The sequence below is a fragment of the Lithobates pipiens genome, unplaced genomic scaffold, assembly GCF_037356315.1.
Source record: "Lithobates pipiens isolate NorthernLeopardFrog02 unplaced genomic scaffold, aLitPip1_a1.2 Scaffold_18, whole genome shotgun sequence".
In the NCBI taxonomy this organism is placed as follows: Eukaryota; Metazoa; Chordata; class Amphibia; order Anura; family Ranidae; genus Lithobates; species Lithobates pipiens.
The window spans coordinates 198,420,414-198,443,676 of NW_027507758.1; the positions used below are offsets into that span (position 1 = coordinate 198,420,414).

At 45.0% G+C, this 23,263-nt stretch overlaps 1 protein-coding gene across 3 annotated transcripts in view; it reads right to left on the reverse strand.

Moving 5' to 3' along the window:
- MTR (5-methyltetrahydrofolate-homocysteine methyltransferase) overlaps positions 1–23,263 on the reverse strand; it is a 1,186,028-nt gene that overhangs the window by 789,227 nt on the left and 373,538 nt on the right. For all 3 annotated transcript variants that reach the window (XM_077486511.1, XM_077486510.1, XM_077486509.1), the window contains exon 13: positions 19,071–19,183. In XM_077486511.1, coding sequence (XP_077342637.1) covers positions 19,071–19,183 — 113 coding nt within the window. The remainder of the gene's footprint in view (positions 1–19,070; positions 19,184–23,263) is intronic.

Genomic DNA, 23,263 nt, shown 5'->3' on the forward strand with positions numbered 1-23,263 from the left:
ACTAATTCTGCAGAGATTTGGTTTTCTGGGACCTATACGAGACGCAATTCTAGTGCTGTACTCGTGTCCATCGGCATATGTATATTCAGATGGAATATTCTCCAAACAGCTTCGTATAACAAATGTTACAAGGCAGGGGTATCCCTTGTCCCCTTTAATATTTGCCTTAGCAATGGAGCCGCTGGCGGAGAGAATAATATCAGATCTTAGAGTTACAGGCATTCAAACAGGCTCCACTTCACATATCATCTCCCTATTTGCGGATGATGTGATCTTAGCTTTGTCCAACCCACTCACATCACTAACCGCTGTCCACGATATCTTGCAACAGTTTAGTGCTATTTCCTACTACCAAGTTAACGCCACCAAATCCCATATTCTGGGGATTAAATTCCAACCTGAAATTGAAAACTCTTTAAAACAAGCGTTCCCGTACCCATGGGCTAAAGGCTCCATTACGTATTTAGGGATCCAATTGACGTCCCCTATATCAGATTTGTACCACTTTAATTATCTTCCCCTTCATAGAAAGTTTCAACAAGAACTAAATAGGCTTCAAAAATTGTATCTTTCAACATCTGGGCGCCTAGCAGTATATAAGATGCTAATATTACCAAGACTGCTCTACTTTTTCAGGGCCTTACCAATAACGCTACCGAAGAAATGTTTTAATTTAATGCAGAAACAGTTAATGTCCTTTCTATGGTCAGAAACCAAGGCTAGAGGCTCTTCGTCGATGCGATCTAAAATGAAGTCAGTGGGGGGTATGGGTGTTCCTATATTACAGGACTATCATACGGCGGTGATACTAGACCAACTCAGGCACTGGTTTGTTGGGACAGAGGACAAGCCATGGTGTCAACTAGAACTTAAACAGCTAGGTGGCAGACCCCCGCTATCCTTCCTCATGGCCAGTAATATACCTAAAGAAAGTGGGCTGACTTGCCATCCCACTATTTCAGTAGTCCACAGAGTCTGGTCAGACAAATCCTCACGGAACTATTGATGCACCTACTACTACTATCCCAATCCCTTTAGACACCCTAATGTGGGACATTCCAGCTTTGACCATTCGTAATTGGTCTGACACTAAGCCACTTACTTTAGTAGACGTAACATCTGAAGGTAAACTGAAGCCGTTTAACGTCCTACAGCGGGAGTTTAGAATCCCACTAAGGGAAATGTACACCTACAATCAAATTGCCCCATACTTTCAGAAATCAAGAAAAACGACAAAGCAAATTTCTGAACGTATTTGGAAATTTCTGCAGTCATCAAACCCCAAATTAAGAGGTATAGCCTTGACCTACAGAGAATTAAATGATAAAGCTGTATTTACTAAAACGACACCTATATTGAAATGGGAAAGAGAATTAGAGAGGGAATTCCCAAACCTTCAATGGACAAAGGCAATAAAACTTAACCGTCAATACTCAAGAAGTGCAACATACGAGGAAATTAGTCAGAAATTGTTAACAAGATGGTACTATACTCCCTATATTGTTTCAAAGTTTACTAAAAACAGTTCTAATCTCTGTTGGAGACAATGTAATCAGATCGGAACTCTTCTGCATATGATGTGGTCTTGTAATATGATTCGCACATTCTGGTTAGAAGTTGAGCAACTTATATCTAAAGTAATCGGAAAACATGTGAAACTAAATCCCGAGTTGGCAATCTTGAGTATAACCCTGTGTGACTTCCCTAAACCAATCTGATAAATTTTTGCACATATTCTACTAGCAGCAAGGGCAGCGTTAGTGTACAAGTGGAAAGACGTGGAGCCCCCTACTATTGGAGAAGTAGTTGCTAGAGTTAACGCCATAGCCGAATATGAAAAAATAATGGCTTACAAAGATAGTAGAGCACATAGTTACGAATATCACTGGGCACCTTGGAGACGCTGAAATTTAGAAGATATTGTTTATTCAAGGTCACCTTAATTAAGAGACTGAATTATAGTTTGTGTTATTTGTATTTGAAGAAACACATTTTTTTTTTCTTTACTTATTTGAAGTACTGTCACCTGTCACTATGTGATTATATTAATAATTGTACAGAATACACCAGCTACTGAACAGAAAGGCACTTTCTCACGTTTACGCTGTAGAAGTCATAAGTATTATTGTAATGATTGTACTAGTGAAATTCGGTGACACTGTACTGTTGAAGTTGTACGATGTTTGATGATCTTGTTGTAATTTTTTAAAAATTGAATAAAAATAATTAAACATAAAATCCCTCTCAATTTCATTGACGGACACAGCTCCATTAATCTTGACCGTAGGGGGGGGGGGCGTGGCTACCACGCGCTGGTGGATGGCAGCGTAGGAGAACAGCTCCTCTCCAGCGACGGGATTTTATCCGCATTGTGGACTATTTGCGCCGGCAAACTTATACTACCTTGCTCCAGAGAGCCTCCTCACCCTCCGGAGATGTCGCCCAAGCGGAGAGGGTCCGGGCAGCCCAAAAAACTGCCGGATTTCTTCCCGCCAGCGGCCCGCGAATCCGGCCAAGATGGCGCCGGCGACAGCACGCGCTCTTCCCCCGGTCCTTCCTCGGCCTCATCCGGGAGCCCGGCACCCTTAGATAGACAGGGGAGAAGGTCACCAGGGACGTCCACGCCGATCAGCAGCAGCCCAGCGAAGTCCAGGCCAAGACTCTCAGAGGAAGCTTTGCAGGTGAGCGCTGAACAAAACTCCTCTGCTGACACTAGAGAGCTGCATGATTACATAGCTGAGTTCCCTGCCACCAACCAGCCTGTATCTGAGTCTACCTTGAGAGACATGTTAGTTTCCCTTCGTGCCTCACTTCATAAGGACTTTATGCAATGTATCACTAATTTCAAAGCTGAAGTGGGAGTACTGGGCGGCAGGCTAGATCATGTGGAGAAGAAAATGGGGGACTTTGCGGTTGCTCAGAACACTTTAGTTGATGCACACAACGACCAGTCTGAGGACATTGAGTGGCTCAAATCCAAGATGGCCGACCTGGAAGACAGGTCCAGGCGCAACGTCGTCAAGGTTAGAGGGATTCCTGAGACCGTCCTCCCTACCCAGCTAACCCAGTTCATTCAAGACCTCATGAAAACCCTGCTGCCTACTCTGTCGGATCAGGATGTGACTATTGATCGCATACACAGACTTCCTAAGCCCTCTCACCTGCCTGATAATATTCCGCGGGATGTTCTCATGCGGATTCACTTTTTCCATGCCAAGGAGCAACTCCTCTCAGCGTTCAGAAAGGAGACCCAGCTCCCAGAGAGATTCTCCCACCTGCAGTTGTTCGCTGACCTCTCTCAGTTTACCCTACAGAGACGCAAAGCTCTTCTTCCTGTCACCAAAGCACTGCGGAACCATGGAGTTCAATACCGCTGGGGATATCCTCTGAAGCTTCTTATTACCCATGAAGGTAAATCCTCAGTGATATCTACACTACAGGAAGGGCTTGATTTGCTACGTTCCCTCGACATCATCCCTGAGGAGCCGGTGGTTCCGTCGGCCTCGTCCCCTCCTGCCCGGCTGGAGAATCAGGGAGACTGGCAGGTGGTCCAACGGAGACCCCGGAGGAAAACCAAAACAAGGATCCCGTAAGAACTTTGCTGCGGCTTAACATTTGACTCTGCTTCCCCGTTCGCTGGAGGTCACCTAGAGCTCTCTTTTGTACCCCCCAAGTAAATGGGCATCTATAGTGCCTTCGGATCTCACCAGAGATCCCCCTTTTTATTGACTTCTGTTTTATTTTTTTTGTTTCATGCTCGACTGTTTTTTCTTACTGCGCTGTTGCAGTTTCTATTTGGTCTGTCATTGCCCATACCCCTGAATACCAACTGGCACTGTCCTGCAAATGTCCTATACTGCCTGCCCTTGGAAGCCTGTCCTACCTGGAACCTCGTGGTTCCACTCTGTATAAGGTTGCCTATCCCAACATCTGCACCAGTTTACTACCTTTAATGCCGCTTAAATTAGTCTCTTTCAACGTGCACGGCCTCAACCATCCAGTTAAGCGGAATTCCCTGTGGAAGGAGGCACTGAAACTGGAGGCAGACGTCCTTTGTGTCCAGGAGACTCACTTTCACAACAAGGCTACTCCATATTTCCAACACAGGAAATATCCGCACGTCTTCCTGGCCTCTGCCTCCGAGAAGAAAAGAGGGGTAGCTATCGCTATAAGGGACTCGGTAGCTTTCTCCCTTACTGAAGTTCTTACGGACCCTGAGGGGAGATACCTGATACTACTAGCTGTACTGAACAATAGGCCTTACACCATAGTTAACTTGTATACTCCCATTGTACATCAGCTGAGATTTTTGAATAGGCTTTTTCGTAGAGTTAATAAGTGTCGTAAAAGGGTCTCTGGTGGTCTGTGGGGACTCCAATGTAACGGTCGACTACGCCCTGGACACTACATCCAGGGCGAGTCGGCCTTTGCCGAGGCTCCAACCACTTCTTGCTGCTGAGGATGTATTTGATGCCTGGAGATGCCAACATGCGAGTGAAAAGGATTTCACATTTCATTCTGCGAGACATAACACGTACTCTAGGATCGATTTGATCCTAGTAGACAAGTTGTTGCTACAGGCAGTGTCTTCCTCCACCATCCACGACATCACCTGGTCGGACCATGCTCCTGTTTCCATAGAGGTGGTGGAGGAACACACTCCGTGCTCCGCCTACGTTTGGAGGGCACACTCTCAACTTTTTCAAAACTCCTCGCATGTTGCCACTATCTCCAAGAATCTGGTAGAGTTTTTTTTAATTGAATGCTCACTCTGTACAAAGTCCCACTACCCTCTGGTATGCCCATAAGGCCTTTATACGGGGCATAATGCTCCAAATCTCCTCCAGGGATAAAAAGGCTAGAACCCAAAAATTGAATGACATTTTGGCGGATATCCAGTCTTTGGAATCCTCCAACAAATCGACGCCGGACTTCAACACAGCCCATAAGCTTACTCAGCTCCGTGTTGAACTTCGCCGACTATTGCTGGCCAAGTACGACAAATATGTGTACTCATTAAAGATGTCACACTACTCTTCCAGTAACCGTGCTGGAAAATACCTTGCTAATAGAGTGAGGGCTGCCAGGCTCAAAGCTAAGATCCCCTATGTCTACCACCCCGTGGATAAACAGAAGAGGATTAATCCGCAAGAAATTGCGGACGCTTTTGCTGCTTATTATTCCTCTCTGTACAATTTGAAGCTTGATCCCGAGACACCTCAGCCCACAACCGAAAATATACAATTTTTTCTCTCCACTATCAACCTGTCCTCCCTTACGGAAGACCAATTGTCCTCCCTAAATCTACCAATCTCGCCTGCAGAAATTATGAAATGCATCAAATCCTTACCTTTCGGCAAATCTCCGGGGCCGGACGGCCTCACTAATGACTACTTTCGTACATTTGCGGACCTCCTATCTCCGGTGCTCTCGGAGATTTATGAGGAAGCATTCTCCTCTGGTTCCTTCCCCCCGGAGATGCTTAGAGCCTACGTGGTTATGATTCCCAAACCAGGTAAAGAACCTAACACCCCCTCTAATTTTAGGCCCATATCCCTTTTAAACACTGACATCAAAATTTACGCTAAGATTCTTGCCCAACGACTCCTTCCCTTAGTCCCCCAGTTGATCCATCCGGATCAGTCTGGGTTCACACCCGGTAGGCAAGCCTCAGATGCCACTAGACGTGTCATAGGAGTTCTCCAATTTGCAGAGGCCCGTCGAACGCCTTCTCTGCTCCTCTCCTTGGATGCGGAGAAGGCGTTCGACCGGATCCATTGGGGTTATATGGATAGGGTCCTTCGAAAGTTTGGCTTTGGTGGACCGTTCCTATCAGCCATTCTTGCCCTTTATTCGGCCCCCTCAGCACAGGTCTTCACCTCTAATATGCTATCATCTCCCTTCTCCATTTCTAATGGTACTAGGCAAGGGTGCCCACTATCCACTACAATTTTTAACCTCCTTATTGAACCGCTGGCAGAAAAAATTCGTTCCCACCCCGATTACAGGTATTCCCATGCAGGATGGCCATCATAAAATCAACCTATTCGCGGATGATATCATTCTTTTTCTGACCTCCCCAACCTCCTTCCTGCCACAGGCCCATCGAATACTCCAAGAATTTAGCCTGATCTCCTACTACAAAGTGAATTTTTCCAAGTCAGTAATACTAGATACTGGCCTTAGACCTCCTCTTCGGGCACGGTTGTTGTCCACGTTTCCGTACAAATGGAGTGACTCCACCATCCCGTACCTAGGCATACACTTAACTAAATCAGCTTGCCGACTAGCGGAGGCCAACTTTCCCCCTCTTATTGACAAACTCACCGTAGAAGCCAACAGGCTAGCCAAGTATGAACTCTCATGGTCAGGACGACTAGCCACCTTTAAGATGCTATTACTCCCCCAAATTTTGTACATCTTTAGAGCATTGCCTGTCCCTCCCTCTAGGAAGCATCTCCTTGGTCTCACTCTCTTGATGAATAAATTCATCTGGAATTCCAAAAAACCTAGATGTTCTAAATCACTCTTACTGAAGCATAGGTTGGCTGGGGGTATGGGCTTGGTGGAACTGAGAGACTACTACCTCGCATCCAGGCTGGCACAAATCTCTTATTGGTTTAACTCGGCCACAACACCGAAATGGTGCTGCCTTGAACGTGCCCTTACCCCCACCCAAGACCTTAAACTTCTTCTTCTCACCGATTCACTTAAACCCTGGCCTCTTCAGTCCCTCCCTCTCACAGTTCGGGCTTCCCTGCAAGCCTGGCGGGATTTTCTTAGGTCCAAGCCTCCGTCCTGTAAATTGGTTCATCTGCCCATTCCCCTACTGTCCTTAGAGTTCTTAATTCCTGATCTCTCCGTCAAAGAATGGATCAAGCAGGGGATACAGTGGTTACAAGATCTTTTCCAGGGACATTCCATGATCCCGTACCATTCCCTGAGCACACACTTCCAATTAAAACCTACTGACTTGTACAAACATTATCAAATAGCCCATTTGCTCCGAGGTGGTGGAGTCACCAGCGTTTCAGTACCCGAACCTCTTTGGCACTTCCTCAATGCTAACCCCCCCTACCTAAAGGAATTTCTCTATTCTACAATTTTCTACAGCAAAAATGTGTTTTTAGTAAATCTCGTCACTTCTTGCGCTGGGAGGAGGACTTAGGCTGCGCCTTCTCTGAGGCGCAATGGTCTCAGGCATTTAAGGCAAACTACAAGGCCTCCAGGTGTGTTGGGCACTGGGAATTAGCCCAGAAGATTGCCCTAAGATGGTATCTCACTCCCTTTAGGATTTCTAAATTTGGCCTGGCTGAGTCCTCCCCCCTGTGTTGGAGGAACTGTGGAGAGGTTGGCAATCTACTTCATATGTTCTGGTCCTGCAAGCATTTTCAAAGCTTTTGGAATACTATTTTTAGAGCCATTTCTGATATTACAGGTTTCCTCTCTGCCCCTGAACCAGGCCTGGCAATTCTCAACTTGGGTATTGAAAAGTACCCGCCTAACTTTAGAATTGTTATCTCCCATATTCTCCTGGTGGCTAGGTCACTGATAGCTAGATTTTGGAAGAACGACCAAGCCCCCAGTGTCTGAGGTATGGTCGACCACCTCCCTACACTACTCCTATGACCTAGTCCTGGCCCTCAGGATGGGGAAAAAAATTCAGTTTGATAGGGGCGTGGCGACCGCCGAACATGATGGCCGCAAGTGCTTAGAGCTCCGCTCGGCTGACGGGGAACCATCGAAATATCGACGCTCGGTCGCACGCCGGAATCGCCGCCTCGGCCTGACAATCCGCCGTAGAAACGAGGGGTCCCGGGGACATGAAGAAGAAGCTCCGCGCGGCGGAGAAAATGCTTAAATTACCGGACTTTTTTCCGGCTGTCTCCCGCGGACCACAAGAAAATGGCGGCGAGAGACATAATCACAGGCCAGCCTCAAGCGCTCCAGTGCCACCTTCTGGACCGGAAGTGCTGCGGAAGGAGAAGGAGAGGAACGCGGATGTCGAACAAACTATGCAAGCCACACGGAGCAGTGGCAGTTCCTCTCCATGTGACTCTCCCACAACGAGAAGCCCGGCGAAATCCAAGCCCAGGCTGGATCCAGATATCCCCGCACATCGCAATAAGTACTCGGCCCTGGACATGGAGGTGAGTGGTGCCCATGACAAGGTCCCAGGCTCAAACTCCCCAGTGGATCCAATCGCCATGTTTCCAACTACAGGGCAATCGATATCGGATATTACACTCAAAGAAATGCTCATGTCGCTTAGATCATCGCTACAGTCTGATATGTTGTCATGCCTCCAACAATGTAGAGCTGAAATCACTGAATTGGGAGGCAGGGTGCATCAAGTTGAAACACAGATGAGTGATGTTACGGTATCTTTCAATGCACTTGTTGACTCCCATATGTCCCAGCAGGACTCTATTTCTAAAATACAAGCGAAATTAGCAGACCTCGAGGACCGTTCCCGCAGGAACAATTTGAAAATAAGGGGCATACCGGAAACTGTCACGACGCAACAGCTTCAGTCCTATGCCACAGACCTATTCCATGCTGTAGCACCATCATTGTCCCCATTAGATCTGAAGATAGATAGGATTCACAGAGTTCCCAAACCCTCCTTCTTGCCGCAAGAAGTCCCGAGAGATGTACTCCTGCGAATCCATTTCTTCCAAACTAAGGAACTACTTTTGGATGCCTTCCGCAAAGCGGAGAACATTCCAGAACAAGCTGCAAACTTACAAGTGCTCCCGGACCTTTCGCAATACACACTGCAACTGCGACGTAACATGGCGACAGTCACCAAAGCGCTTAGAAACCACAAAATAATGTATAAATGGAAATATCCGGCTAAATTGATCGTTTCTCATCAGGGCACCACTCACTTGATTACCTCATTGGAAGATGGCATACGCCTTATCCGCCAGTGGCAAATCCTACCGCCTGACACAAGTGAAGATTCACCTCCGCTGCACAAGACCCCACCTGGTAAAGTACACCAAGAATGGCAATTACAACAGCGCAGAAGAACCAATTCGAGGCGTACCTGATTAACCCAGCATAACGCGACCTACTATGCACAGTAGGGCTCCTCGAAGGCCTAAGGTACCGTACACCGTACCGCAGCTCCCTACAGTTGGGCGGCCAGTCTGTCTGGTCCGTCTGGACTTATTTGTATGTTTTTGAAAATTTTCCGTTTGTTTTCTTTTTGTTTTTTCTTGACATTTTGGAGATTATACCTGGCTACTATGCTCGCAGCTGTCAATTTCCCAACATCTCCGAAGACAGTTCTGGACATTACCCTGTTTCTGATTGTTTGCCTTCCTCACCGCTACTCTTGGCAGTCATCCTGGATATTGACTGTCACGAAGTTCTACCTATGCTTTGATTTTGCTCCATGCCTAACTAAACATTTACTGGAGGACATACTGACTGTTACATCTGAACCCTTTCCAACTACGAAACTATTATGCCAACTACCCACGACCAAGGTCACCATCGACTGCCCTATCGCCCCACAAATTTGAATGTCAGTTAAGATCTTGACGATCAACGCACGGGGCCTTAACCCCCCGGCTAAAAGAAGATCCCTATGGAGAGAGGCTATCCAGCACAAAGCAGACATTCTAGCAGTCCAAGAGACTCACTTTAATATTGCAGCTACGCCTAGATGTTCTCACCCGAACTTCCCACATGTGTTCCTGTCATCTGCTTCGGCGAAGAAGAGAGGAGTGATGCTCGCAGTGAGAGATACGGTGGTATTTGAACTGAAAGACTCCTTTTGCGACCCAGATGGTCGATACATTATTCTGGTTTGTACCATAAATAAGCTCGCTATCACATTATCGTGTATATATGCTCCCAACTCGCATCAACTCCAATTTGTAAAACGTGTCACCAAAAAAATATCAGAGATGCGAGTTGGGAGTATATTAATTTGTGGTGACTTCAATATGGTAGTAGATGATAATCTAGACTCTTCCTCCCGCACCACAAATCGTAACCCAAATTTTCGGGACCTTCTTATCAAAGAAGACTTGTATGATGCGTGGCGCTGTTTAAATGCAAGCGATAGAATGTATACTTATTACTCTCCCCGACACAACTCATATTCCAGGTTGGATATGTTCTTAGTAGATAAGTTGCTGTTGCAGAGAATCTCCCACTCTGCAATTTATGATATCACGTGGTCAGACCACGCCCCAGTGCTTCTCCAGATAGAGGGTGGGAGTGCTTTTGCCGCAGCTCGCTTATGGCGTTGCAATGACTATATTATACAGGATCCTAAACTACAAAAAGATATCGCCAACCAGTTGAAAGAATTCTTTCACTTTAATACCCCCGCTGACACGAACCCCTTTACAAATTGGAATGCCCACAAGGCTTATATCCGGGGAATCCTTATCAAATTGAACACAATAGCCCACAAGGCCCGCTCGGCTAAGATTACAGAACTCACAGCCACACTACGTAAGCTTGAAAAAGAGAACCAACTCACTCCTACAACTGCCACTGCCTCGAACCTAGCCAACACTCGCTCACAACTCAGGGAACTATTTTGCACTCAACACGACCAATATATGAACAAGCTAAAATTAAACTACTATGCTAATAACAACAAGGCAGGTAAACTTTTAGCGAATAGACTAAAACAAAGAAGATCCAAAACGGTAATCCCCCATTTGTACTACCCAGACGTATCCAAGAAAATAGAAAACCCACAGAAAATCGCTAATGCATTCGCGGACTACTACTCGTCTCTATATAACTTAAGAAACGACCCCAATGTCACCCAACCTAATAGAGAGGATATAGCCAAATTTTTAGCTACTATCAATCTACCCTCACTATCAGAGTCCCAGCTTCAAACTTTGAACGACCCTTTCTCAATTCCAGAATTAGAAAAAGCCATAGAATCCCTCCCCCTTAATAAAGCTCCTGGCCCAGACGGCTTATCCAATGGATATTACAAAACCTTTATCAAGATTTTGACCCCAAACCTCATATCATTATTCAACGAAGCCAGGAAAAAAGGTTCCTTCCCACCTGAAATGTTAAAAGCTTATGTGATCACACTACCAAAACCAGGCAAAACCCCCGACACGCCTGCAAATTTGCGCCCCATCTCCCTTCTAAATGGAGATGTAAAAATTTACGCAAAGATGCTCGCTAACAGATTATATGATCTTATCCCAGACCTGGTGAAGCCAGACCAGACGGGCTTCACCAAAGGCCGTCAGGCATCAGATGCCACAAGACGCCTTTTGAATATCATTGATCAAGCTGAGACCCGGGGAACGCCTTCTCTGCTCCTGTCAGTGGACGCAGAGAAGGCGTTCGATAGGGTGCACTGGGGCTATATGGAAGCAGTCTTGCGGAAATTCGGTTTTCAAGGAGAATCTCTATCAGCTATTATGGCCCTTTATTCAAACCCAATAGCGCAGGTCTACACTTCAGGACTATTATCAAAGGAATTTAAAATTACGAATGGAACCCGCCAGGGGTGCCCATTATCGCCATCAATTTTTAATCTAATGATGGAGCCCTTGGCGGAGACCATTCGTGCCCATCCCCATATATCAGGCTTTAAGTTCAATAGGGTTAACCATGTCATAAGTCTCTTTGCGGATGACGTTATACTATTGCTCACCAACCCCTCTCTCTCACTCCAATTCGCCCACAACATTCTCAATGAATTTGGTAAATTGTCTTACTATAAAGTAAATTTCAATAAGTCCCTAATATTAGATTTAGGCGTTCATCATCTCACTAAAACTAGTTTAAAATCTGCCTTCCCATATATGTGGGCAGAGAAATCTATTCCATACCTGGGGGTTCAGCTTGCGGCCAATACCTCACGGATAGCCGAGATTAATATTAAACTGTTGACTTCGGAAATTCGGAAATCACTGGACAATATGGCCAAAACTGAACTCTCCTGGGCGGGCAGAATTGCATCCTATAAAATGATCATTCTCCCCAAAATATTGTACGTGTTCAGAACACTTCCCATTCCATTTAAAGCCTCCTATTTCAACGAACTGAACAGATCCCTCAAGTTGTATATCTGGCAAGGGAAAAGAGCTCGTTGCTCACATGCTATTCTTACTAGGCATAAGAAAGGAGGGGGGATGGGGCTCCCGGATCTAAAAGATTATTACTGGGCTTCTCTTCTTGCACAGTCCAAAAGCTGGTTCCAGGAATCTTCTCCCCCATTATGGGTGAATATAGAAGCGTTTGTCAATAAGGCGTATCCTTTAAGTTTACTACTGATAGCAGATTCCTGGAAACAGCTGTCGCTTACATCCCTGTCTCCAACCACTAAGGCCACACTTCTTGCGTGGAGGTACCTTATGTCCCAACCTAATCATGCAGATAAACTCACCACCTTAAAAATTCCACTGCAGACACTAAGTATACTTCTTCCCTATAGTAATATTCACAAATGGATAGATCTAGGAATAGAAACAGTGGAGGATCTTCTTGACAATGGCACTTTGATGCCATTTAACATTTTACAGAGTAAATATAATCTACCTACCTCTCATATTATGCTATATAAGCAAGTCTCATCATTCTTAACTAAACATTCCATTCCGGTTATACAAATAAACACCCAGGTATGGCAGTTTCTGACGTCACAACACAGTAAACGAAGAGGCATATCTCTTATCTACAATCCAAACTAGAGTTCCTCAAAACTCCAAACATACTGTCCTGGGAAAAAGATCTGGACATAACACCCGACCCCGACCATTGGCGGGTTGCCTTGCATTACAATTATAAAGCCACACACTGCATCAATCACTGGGAACTGACCCAAAAAATCCTCACTAAATGGTACAGGACACCCTTTCAATTAGCTAGAATATTCCCTACGCATTCCCAATTATGCTGGAGAAATTGTGAGTCAACCGGAACAATCCTACACATTTTCTGGCAGTGTAAAAATCTAACTAGTTTCTGGAGGAAAATATTCACGGTCTTGGCCGAAATTACCGGCATATTACAGAAACCAAACCCAGCTCTGGCCATTCTCCATTTAGGTTTACATAACTACCCTTATCAATACCGGACGGTTGTGACGCATGTTTTAACCACAGCAAAACTGATAATTGCCAGGCACTGGAAAAATATCCTCTCTCCGAATCCCTCTGAGGTAACGGCTCAAGTAAATATTAACTATCATTATGAAAGGTTATTATCGATTAGAAATAATTCTTGCTTGACTTTTGACAAAAACTGGAATTGTTGGAAAGAATGGTATGGCCGTTGATGTCCCTAAAAACATATTGTCCACGTCATTACTAGGTAGTGGAAGCAAATTGTTCGTTTAGGAAGTCAATTATTCGTTAATCATCTTATAGGCGATCTTCCAGCTGGAATATATGTTTATTCAACCTCAAACGAGGAACCTCCTCTGGCGCAGTGTGATCCCAATTGGGGCGCTAGAGAGGTTCGGGCATGTCCCTTAGCCGTAAATTCCAGTTGGAGTGACCGCGGTACACTGTTCATTACAAACATCACATGTATGTTTCAATAATAATGTTCTCATTCGAGTTCAATATATTCCATTTTATTTCATTTTATTTTTCTTTGAATGTTAAAATGTATTAATCAAGTGATCCTGTTCAACACTCTACTTGTAACTGTGAAATTTAATAAAAATTATATTTAAAAAAAAAAAAAAAAAATTCAGTTTGATAACAATTGGCAAATTTGGAACACTTGGTATAAGAGTACTCACCTGTTGTAATCTCTCACCCTAGAGTCCAGTCCTTGTTATAATGTAACAATCCTACTGCAACCTATATTCTTATGGGCTTTCCCTTTCGGACTTGTGACAGACCAACCATTTTCAGTTTATGTTGTTTTGTTTGATGTTATGTTTCTTTCTATTCTGCAGTATGTTAATCGAACTGCTCTCCACCTCTCCCTGCTGTCTGATTGTAATTACTATGCAATGATGGGATAATGTGGGAGGAGACACTAAGGATTATTTTCTAATTGTACTGTACATTTCTTGTGTAAACTTTCTAATAAAAACTATTCACAAAAAAAAAAAAAATCTTGACCGTAGGATTATTACGCCACCTTTAGGAGAGGACTAGGCCAACTTCTGGTCTACCCCACGCTGCAAGAACAGCAGAATCCTGGACACTGAATAGGTGCATGGATGCCACCCCATCTCTGAACACATGGAGATGTATGTTTTCTGCGTACGATGGTATAGATCTTCCGAGAAGATGCTTTTCGTGCCCTCAGCATAGTGGAAATTACAGAGTCTGACAGACCTTGGTTCCTTAGCACCTGGCTTTCAACAGCCATGCCATTAAAATCAGGGACGGTAAAGCAGGACGGAATATCGGACCTTGTGACAGAAGGTCTTCTCGCATAAGGGAGCGAGGAGTATCCACCACCAGGCGTACCAGGTCGGCGTACCAAGGACGCAGAGGCCAATCTAGGGCAATCAGTATTAATGGAATCCACTTGGCCTCCACTCTGTGGAGCAGACGTGGTAACAGTTTGAGCGGAGGGAAGACGTAAATTAGCCAGAACGGCTTCCATGGAGCCACTAACGTCTCAGCCAAAGGAACTCTTGTCCTGGTTATTAACCTCTACACCTTTCGATTGAGCTGAGAGTCAAGAAGATCCACATCTGTTGTGTCCCACCGCAGGCAAAGAAGCCTGAACACCTGATGCAGTGACTAATATCTTGGGTCCAGCATCTGCTGACTTAGATAGTCCGCCTGCCAGTTTACTACTCCCGGGATGTATATGGCCGACAGGGCTGGTACATGTCGCTCTGCCCACCGAAAGATGTGAGCGACCTCCCGCGCTGCAGCCAAGCTTATTGATCCTCCTTGATGGTTGACATAAAAAAGCCTCTTGAGCAAAAAATGAGGGCCCTTGCCTGGGGAGTGGCTCCTTAGTCTTCCTGGCCTCTGGGAGTAAGGTACTCTTCCCACCTGTGACATTCTTACTAATGTCATCCAACGAGGCTCCAAAAAGCCGCTCACCAAGGAAAGGTAGATCAGTCAAGGCTTTTTTAGATGCTGGTCCACAGACCAGCATTTTAGCCAAATCAGGCACCACAGCACCACTGCTGACACTGCAGCCCTGGACAGCAAGGGAAGCATATCCAGGGCCGTGTCATAAACGTACTTAAGGCCGTGCACTAACTGGTCTGCTAGTTCCAAGTAGATGGGAGTAGCCTGCTGCTTCTCCAATTTGTGGTGCAAAAGTTTTGCCCATTCAGTGTCTGTGACATAAGTGCTGTGGCTAGAACTGGTCATATTGCTGACCCAAGAACCGTAAAACAAGGAACGGGCCACTGCATTGGCCTTCCTGTCGGTAGGGTCCTTAAATGCAGGAGTCCCCTCTACCGGGATTGTGGTTACTTTAACCTGGATGGGGGGGGTCCACGATCGTAGGAGCCGATCATTTTTTAAGGCGGCTCTCCTCAAAGGGGTAGCGCACCGTCATTATTTTAGGCGCAGAGAAGGTCCATTGCAGGCTTCACCATTCCCTGTATATGAACGTATTAAAATAAGTCAGATACGGAAACACCTTAGGTGTACGGGCTGGCTTATGGGACCCAAAAGGGGCCGCTACTTCAGCAGAGGAACCTGCTGTATCCTGAATTTTCAGGGCATCACGCACAGCTGTGATGAGCGCTCCAACTAGCACATTGTCTTGCGCGGACAAGGACGGGGACTCATCCTCACTATTCAATCGGTCCTGGTCAGTGTCATCTGAAGCAACAGATCAGGGGCCACCAGTCTCAGTGGGGCCCGAGTCTGCGTCAGAGCTCTCCCCGGAGGAGAGGGGCGCAGGGGCTGCTTTTTAGCACTTCTGCGCCAGCACACCACCTCCACCCTAGCAACGAATGTTTCAAGGACCACCGACACAGAGTGCAAAGGCACTGCACTGTTTGCAGACAAGCCGGTTGCAACTGCAGGGAGTTCTGGGGAAGTAACATCAGTTTTGGAAGCCAGGCTGACCCACCCTGTCTGCCACCCTTGGGTACTTGGGACAGGTGCCTAGCTGCTGCAGACTGAGGGGACCCCACCGTAGGACTCACCACCCCGAGTGCTACGCCATTCAGTTACAGGTGTCTGCATCCAGTATCAGCTCCCAGGTGTCCGGAGCAAAAAAAATAATAATCACAAGGAAAATGGCTGCCAAGCTACAGAAAAATGGCCCCTGACCATGCTTTCCACTGAGGCACACCAAAAATGGGCGACAACTGTATACAGTAAAAGGACAGGGGGCAAAACAGAGCTATGGCGATCAGCACATGCAGACCTCCAGACATCCAGTGGGGAGACCACAGACACCCAGTGCAGCTCCCCTGGCTACAGGTACACACACAGCTCAGCAGCCCATCATGTAGCTTTCCCCACAGGAGGGGGGAGGGAAAACAGGAACAGGGAGAGAATAGAGGGAGGAGAGGGACCCCCGAATTGACCTCCCAGGGAATGCCCAGCTGCTCGATCCCGCCGAGGAAGGGAGAGCTGTACTTAGCATCCGGACGAGCTGGGGACATCCCATCAATGACCCACTCTCCATGCAGTACGGGGTGGCTGCTGGCCATGGCACACTGTGACAAGGATATTGGTAGTCCGGTCATATGTGTGACCCCAAGCATTGCAGTCACCGGCCGCTCCTGGAGCCTGAGGAGCATGTCGTGGCCGACCCAGCACTTAGCTAGTGTCTGCACGCACTCGATGGCCAGGCTGGGGAGACTACATGGATCGAGAATACCCAGCCTGCCACAGAGCCAGGTGTTGATAGCAGATCACAGGATCTTAAATCTTGCGCAAAAGGCAAACATTCAGCACAGGGAGCCTAGGTCCATCTCCTTCACTAGGCAGAAAAAAAAAACTGAGCAGCAGGAGGCAGGCTGAGGGGTTATTACCAGAGGGACCTGGGCGGAACTGTAAAGTTCTGGGGGGTTTTTTCCACACGTGTTACATGTTCTGCCTAGTCCTCTCCTGAAGGTGGAGTAATAACCCTACGGTCAAGAATAATGGAGCTGCGTCAGTCAGTGAACGAAAGAGAAAATGGATTTAAAATAACTTCTCTTTTGCCAGACACCTAGGCATCCATTCTTTTCCTTTCTAAATATACAACCTACTCATGTGTTCACATCTGTATGCACGGAGGAATGGGGGCATTTTGCCTTTCATCACTTTTATTCCCATCACAAGAATTGTAAACATCCCTTGTGATATAAATAAGGGATCAAGAGTTGGGCTGAAGCCTTCCAAAGTGCAGTAGAGAGAATATAACTGTGCTGGCACACACTTTTGCCCTGTACACACGCTAGGATTTTAACAACAAAACTGTGGATTTTTTTACCAAAGGATGTTGGCTCAAACTTGTCTTGCATGCACACAGTCCCACAAATGTTGGAAAATCTGAGCGCCAAGAATGCGGTGATGTACAACGAGCCAAGAAAAACGAAGTTTAAAAGCAAGTGCGGCTTTTCTGCTTGATTCTGACCATGTGTGGACTTTTGTGCAATGGAATTGTATACACATGCTCGGAATTTCAGACAACAAGTTTTCTTTTTGGAAAATTTGAGAACCTGCTCTCAAACATTCCGCCAACAAATGTTCTATGGAGCATACACAAGCTCACATCCAACATTTGTTGTCGGAAAATCCTACGTGTGTACAGGGCATTAGTATGCTCCACAATGTAAAAATCTTGTTACAAATTTATAATATGGTGGTATAGGGGCCCCTGATAAACTTTGTTATATTTACAAATAGGCTTCGGCCCTCTGTTGGAAAGGATGAGCAAATTTTAACACATTTGGTGGGACTGTCCACTTATTCAACCACTGAGGGCAGAAATATGAAGCATAATCAGTGTCAGACCTTCAGCCTCTTCTGATGTTGTACGATGACACCCATTCAGCCTTAGGATTTTATAAACGCTCACTGATACCATATCTTCTGAATGCTGGTAAAAGCCCAATCCTGACTTGCTGGAAAACTGCTGTGGTCCCTACTGTGAAGGATTGGCTGCTAAAGGTGTAAAACATCCAGCATTCAGAGGAATGGAGGCACCAGTGCTCAGATTCTTCCCAAAAATACTATAACAACTGGCCTTTATAGATACAAGTTTCTGACTGAGGAGTATAAAAATTGAAGCAGTACTGCAAAGTTTTTTTTTTCTTCATTTCAGAATTGGCTACATACACTTTCTTAATAGCAGGCAGGCCTAGGGATTGGTCTGGTGGCATGACCTCTGTTTTATTTTTCTTCTTAGCTTTGGTTTTCATGTCTATACAACCAACCCTTTGGTCTTGGAGGGGTGTGCACTAAAGCATGCCTCTCCTCAGCCATGTTCTTGCTTTTTAAATCAATCTAAGATTTTTTTTTTCTAAGTTTCTATGAAGTAGGTTAAGTGGCTATATCCTCCTCGGGTGCTTGGGGTAATTTTTTTCCCCCCTATGCACTCTGATGGAACCTTAGTAAGAGGTGCTCTTTAATGTGCAGTTTTTATTGTATTGTGTGTAATTGCTGTACCTTGTTTACAATAAAAGACTAATGTTGCAGTGGGTGCTTGAATTTCACTGTGCACTCCTTTTGGTGATGCAATTTGGTTAATGTGAAATCCGTAACCAAAATAAAGATAAATAAAAAATAAAGTTTACACCTGCCGTAAACTGAAAATGTTGCTCTTGGCCTCCTAGATCATAGAGGCGAGGAGAGAATCTGGTCTCTCCTCAGCTCCATGGTCAGCCAGGCAAACCACTGTAATGTATGGCATGTACTTACTTTTTAATCTATTAATTTGCTTATGTTTTCCATCAATTATTTCATAGTAAACATAACTGCTGTCTTATGAACAAGGACTATGTTTATATGGCTAACTGGTGTATTGTGTTTTGTAATCAATTATGTTCTAATAGAAAAGTGTAGCCTTTAACAAATCGACTGTAATATAGCAAAGCTAATCTCTGTGCCAAGTATCTTCTGCTGGAATGTTGGGAATGATTATGCATTATAGCAAAAATTTAGTTGAGCACATCTCCCAAGTCATCCTACCTCATAATTTCCTGCCATGATCAGTTTAGCAAACTTTCTTGACCCTGCTACATTGCATCGCTCTCCAATATTCACAAAGTTGGTGTAAGGTCCTATTCTGAAGGGTTCCAAGCCTGTTGAAGAAAATATCTATTAAAAAAAAATATATATAAATTCATCAACTACACTCAGATGAAGCTTACCACAAGTTTACCAGTCAATGTTAAAGCGGGAGTAAACCCAGTTTCAAAAAACACTTAACATTTCCAGCATGCCGGGAATGTAACTTTCACATTGGTTGTGCTCTCAACCAAACTTTCAAACCATCCAATGGCTGGTTTCATAACTGATCACATGTGCAGCATTATGGCAGTTGAAGAATCATTAGAGGCCAAGATGGCAGCTTCCTTGACTGAAAATGATAGAAGGGTTTACTTCCACTTTAATGTATGTCATATTCCTAGAGATATGATAAGCCTCCACATTTATATGTACAATACTTGGTAGAGAGGTTTTAACACTTGAGTGATAGTTCAAACAACCAACAGAAATGTGTTGGGTACAGTAAAAGGACCTAACTGTGAGAACCAGTAATCTATATCCAAAGGAGCCTGAGGGGCATGTCGAAAATGTCCAAAATTATAAATTAGATTATGAGAGACATTGCTCAGAGTAAAAACATTATCTGGGGAAGTTGCTCACAAGTGACAGGGAGAAGGCAACTGTGCTAAAGGAGACGTAGCTCCAAAGCTTGTTTGGCCCTATTTGTCCAGTGTTTAACAGGAGAGCACTTCTTTCTACACTTCTGTGACCTGTTTTCAGCCACCAGCGGGCTCAAGTGCAGTGTTGGCTGCTTTAACTCAGCCAGTTAAGTCTCTGGATCAATCTCGACTTCAATGTCAGGTTCCAAGCAGACTCCTGGACTAGCAGTGTCTCTTGAAAGCCACTGGGAGACAGAGCCAGCCATTCCAGTCCCCTCCACAAGCCCGCACTCCAGTGAGCACCGGAGGAGCAGAGAGCTGACAGTTGCTGGCTCTCCGTTTGCTGAAGACTGAGAACTGAGTGATCAGCAGTGTTTGAATGTTCAGTTCTTCTTAGAGACAGCAGAGGGACATATGAACAATCAAACTGATGCTGCATTAACCAAGGTGAGTATAAAAGTGTGTTTTTTTTCTTCTCTTTTCCTCTCTGAGCTTAGGTTCACATGAGATTTGGCATGCAATTTGACCTGTCAAATTGCATGCCAAATTGGCGGCAATAACACCATCCGATTCCCAAAAGTAGTTTCTGTACTACTTTTGGAGACTGTGTACGATTTCAATAGACATCTGTACAGGAACCTGCACAGATGTCTCTGAAAATTCCCCGGAAATTGGACTAACATGCGGGTATGAAATTGTGCTAGATCAGCTGAACTTGCACAATTTCAGTACCGCAGCAGTGTGAACCTAGGCTCAATACATTCTTCTCCTCAGTTTATACCTTTATGACTGACAGAACAAGTGTTAAAAAATAACTAAAAAAAAAAAGCATTAAAACAAATGAATAAATCACAGGGACCACATAACTTACATCTGAGAGTCCTCAAAGAACTTAGTCATGCAACAACCAGAGCATGTTTCCCATTTAAGAACAGTTTACTCTCTATTGGAGAAAAACATGATACCAATATATATATATATATATATATATATAATTGGATTTTTATAACAGCTTACATGTAAAATCCTTTTATTGGAAGTACATCACTGGACACAGAGCACCACATTAATAACTGTATGGGTTGTACGCCACTTTCAGGTTATTGACACTGGCATAATTACAGACAGAAGTCGCCCTCCCTATATAAGACCTCCCACACAGGACGTACCTCAGTTTTTGTAGCAAGGCACTATGTATATATGTAAATATAAAAAAAGAGGGGAGAGACCTCTGTGTCCCGTGATGTACTTCCAAGAAAAGGATTTTACAGGTAAGCGGTTATTAAAAATCCTATTTTCTTTTTCATACATCACGGGACACAAAGCACCACAGTAATAACTGTGTAGGATTTCTCAAAGCAATGCCATCTGAGGGGAGGGAGACAAAAATAAAAATGCAAACCGCCGTCAGATGTGAGGACCTATACTGCTGCCTGCAGAACACTGCGCCCAAAAGCGGCATCCTCTTGTTGACTTGCATCCACTTGGTAGAATTTCATGAATGTATGTACTGGTGACCATGTTGCAAACCTGAGCCATGGAAGCTTGGTGATGAACTGCCCAAGAAGCACAAACTGCCCTGGTAGATTGTGCCCTAGGATAAAAAGGCTGAATTTTCCCTTACAAATCATAGGCCAGAATAATGAGCTACCGGCCCACCTAGAAATAGTTGATTTTGATGCTGCTTGCCCTTTTCTGGGACCTTCTGGTAGTACAAAGCAAACATTTTCTGTATCTGAGCTGTTGCTTCCAGATTTAACCATTCTTACTACGTCAAGGGAGTGTAGTAAATCTTCACTTGCAGAACGTGGTTCTGGAAAAAACAAAGGTAGAGAAATATCCTGGTTTACATGAAAACTGGATACTACCTTAAGTAAAAAGGATGGGCGAGGACATAAGACCACCTTATCTTTATGAATGATCAAGTATGGCTCTTTACAAGAGAAGGCTGCTAACTCATTCTCCTTGCAGAGGTTAATGCCACTAAAAATACTAATGTCTTTGTCACAAGGACCAATGGAGTATCACCTATTGATTTAAAAGGAGGTTCCTGAAGGACCGACAAGACCAGGTTCAAATTCCATGGACACAGATGTGATCTGACCAGGTAATTTATACACAATACTCCCTGAATAAAGACCCAAACTAAAAAAAAAAAAAAAAAAAAAGAGAGAGAAGAGGTTTTTGGACAAAAACTGACAAAGCAGAGATTTGACCCTTGATAGTACTCGTGGCTAGTTTCAACTCTACTCCTGATTGCAGGAAGGATACAATTCTACTGATGACATACTTGCGAGTATCAACCTTTACTCTCGCACCAGGAGATGTAGAGCCTTCCAGACCCTATAGTAGATAGCGCTAGAGGCTGGTTTTCTTGCATTAATCAGAGTAGTTATTACTGGACTTCAAAGCCCACAAAGCTCTAGCACAAGGGTCGCTACAGTCAAATTTAGAGTTTGTAAGGCATGATGGAACACTGGCCCTTGCAAAAGCAAATCTGGGCGAGATGGGAGAGTCCAAGGCCCCCCTACCCTCATTCTCACAAATTCCGCATACCAGGATCTCCTGGGCCAAGCTGTAGCCACTAGGATAACAAGTTTCTGTTCACCTTTTAATCTGCGTAAGAGGCGCAGGAGCAAGCGATCTGGAGGAAACACATAGATCAGAGAAAACTGATCCCAAGGAGTTACCAAGGCATTTATGTTCTGCAAGTCAGCGCATCACTTGTCCTTGACACAAAATTTGTCCAATGTTTTATTGAACCAGGACGCTAACAGGTCTATGTCTAGGGTGCCCCACCTTTGGCATATGGCCCGAAAGACATTGGGATGCAGAGACCATTTCCCTGGTTGCAACTGTTGGTGACTTAAGAAGTCTTCCTGCCAGTTTTCCACTCCTGGGATAAACACTGAAGATAGGCAGGGCACATGCTCTTCTGCCCAAGATAGAATATGGTTTACCTCTCAGGGCAGCACAGCTCCTGGTGTCACCTTGATGGATATAGGCTTCTGCCATGGCATTGTTGGACTGAACCCAGACAGGACAGTTTCATAGCCTGTTTGTCCAGGCTTTCAGGGCCAGGCATGCCATCCAAATTTCTAGAATGTTGATGGTCCATTGCCCCTGACCATTTCCCCTGGACAATGTCTTTTTCCAAGACTGCTCCCCAGCCCAATCGGCTGGCATTGGTCGTCACTATCTTCCAAGTGACTGGTATGAAGGTCTTCTCTTTCTGCAACTTTTTGGCTGACAACCACCAATTGAGACTTTGACAAACACTTGTAGTCAAAACCATTGGACAACCCAAATGCTGGCTTTTCCTACTCCAGGCAACCAGGATACTGTTTTGCAGAAACCTTGACTGAAATTGGGCATAGGGAACCGCCTCGAATGAGGCAAACATCTTTCCCAACAACCTCATGCAAAGGCGGATGGAAAGAGTCTGCTTTGTCCTGACCGAGAGTACCAGTTCTCTCACGGCACAAACCTTTGTCTGGGGTAAAAACACCTCCA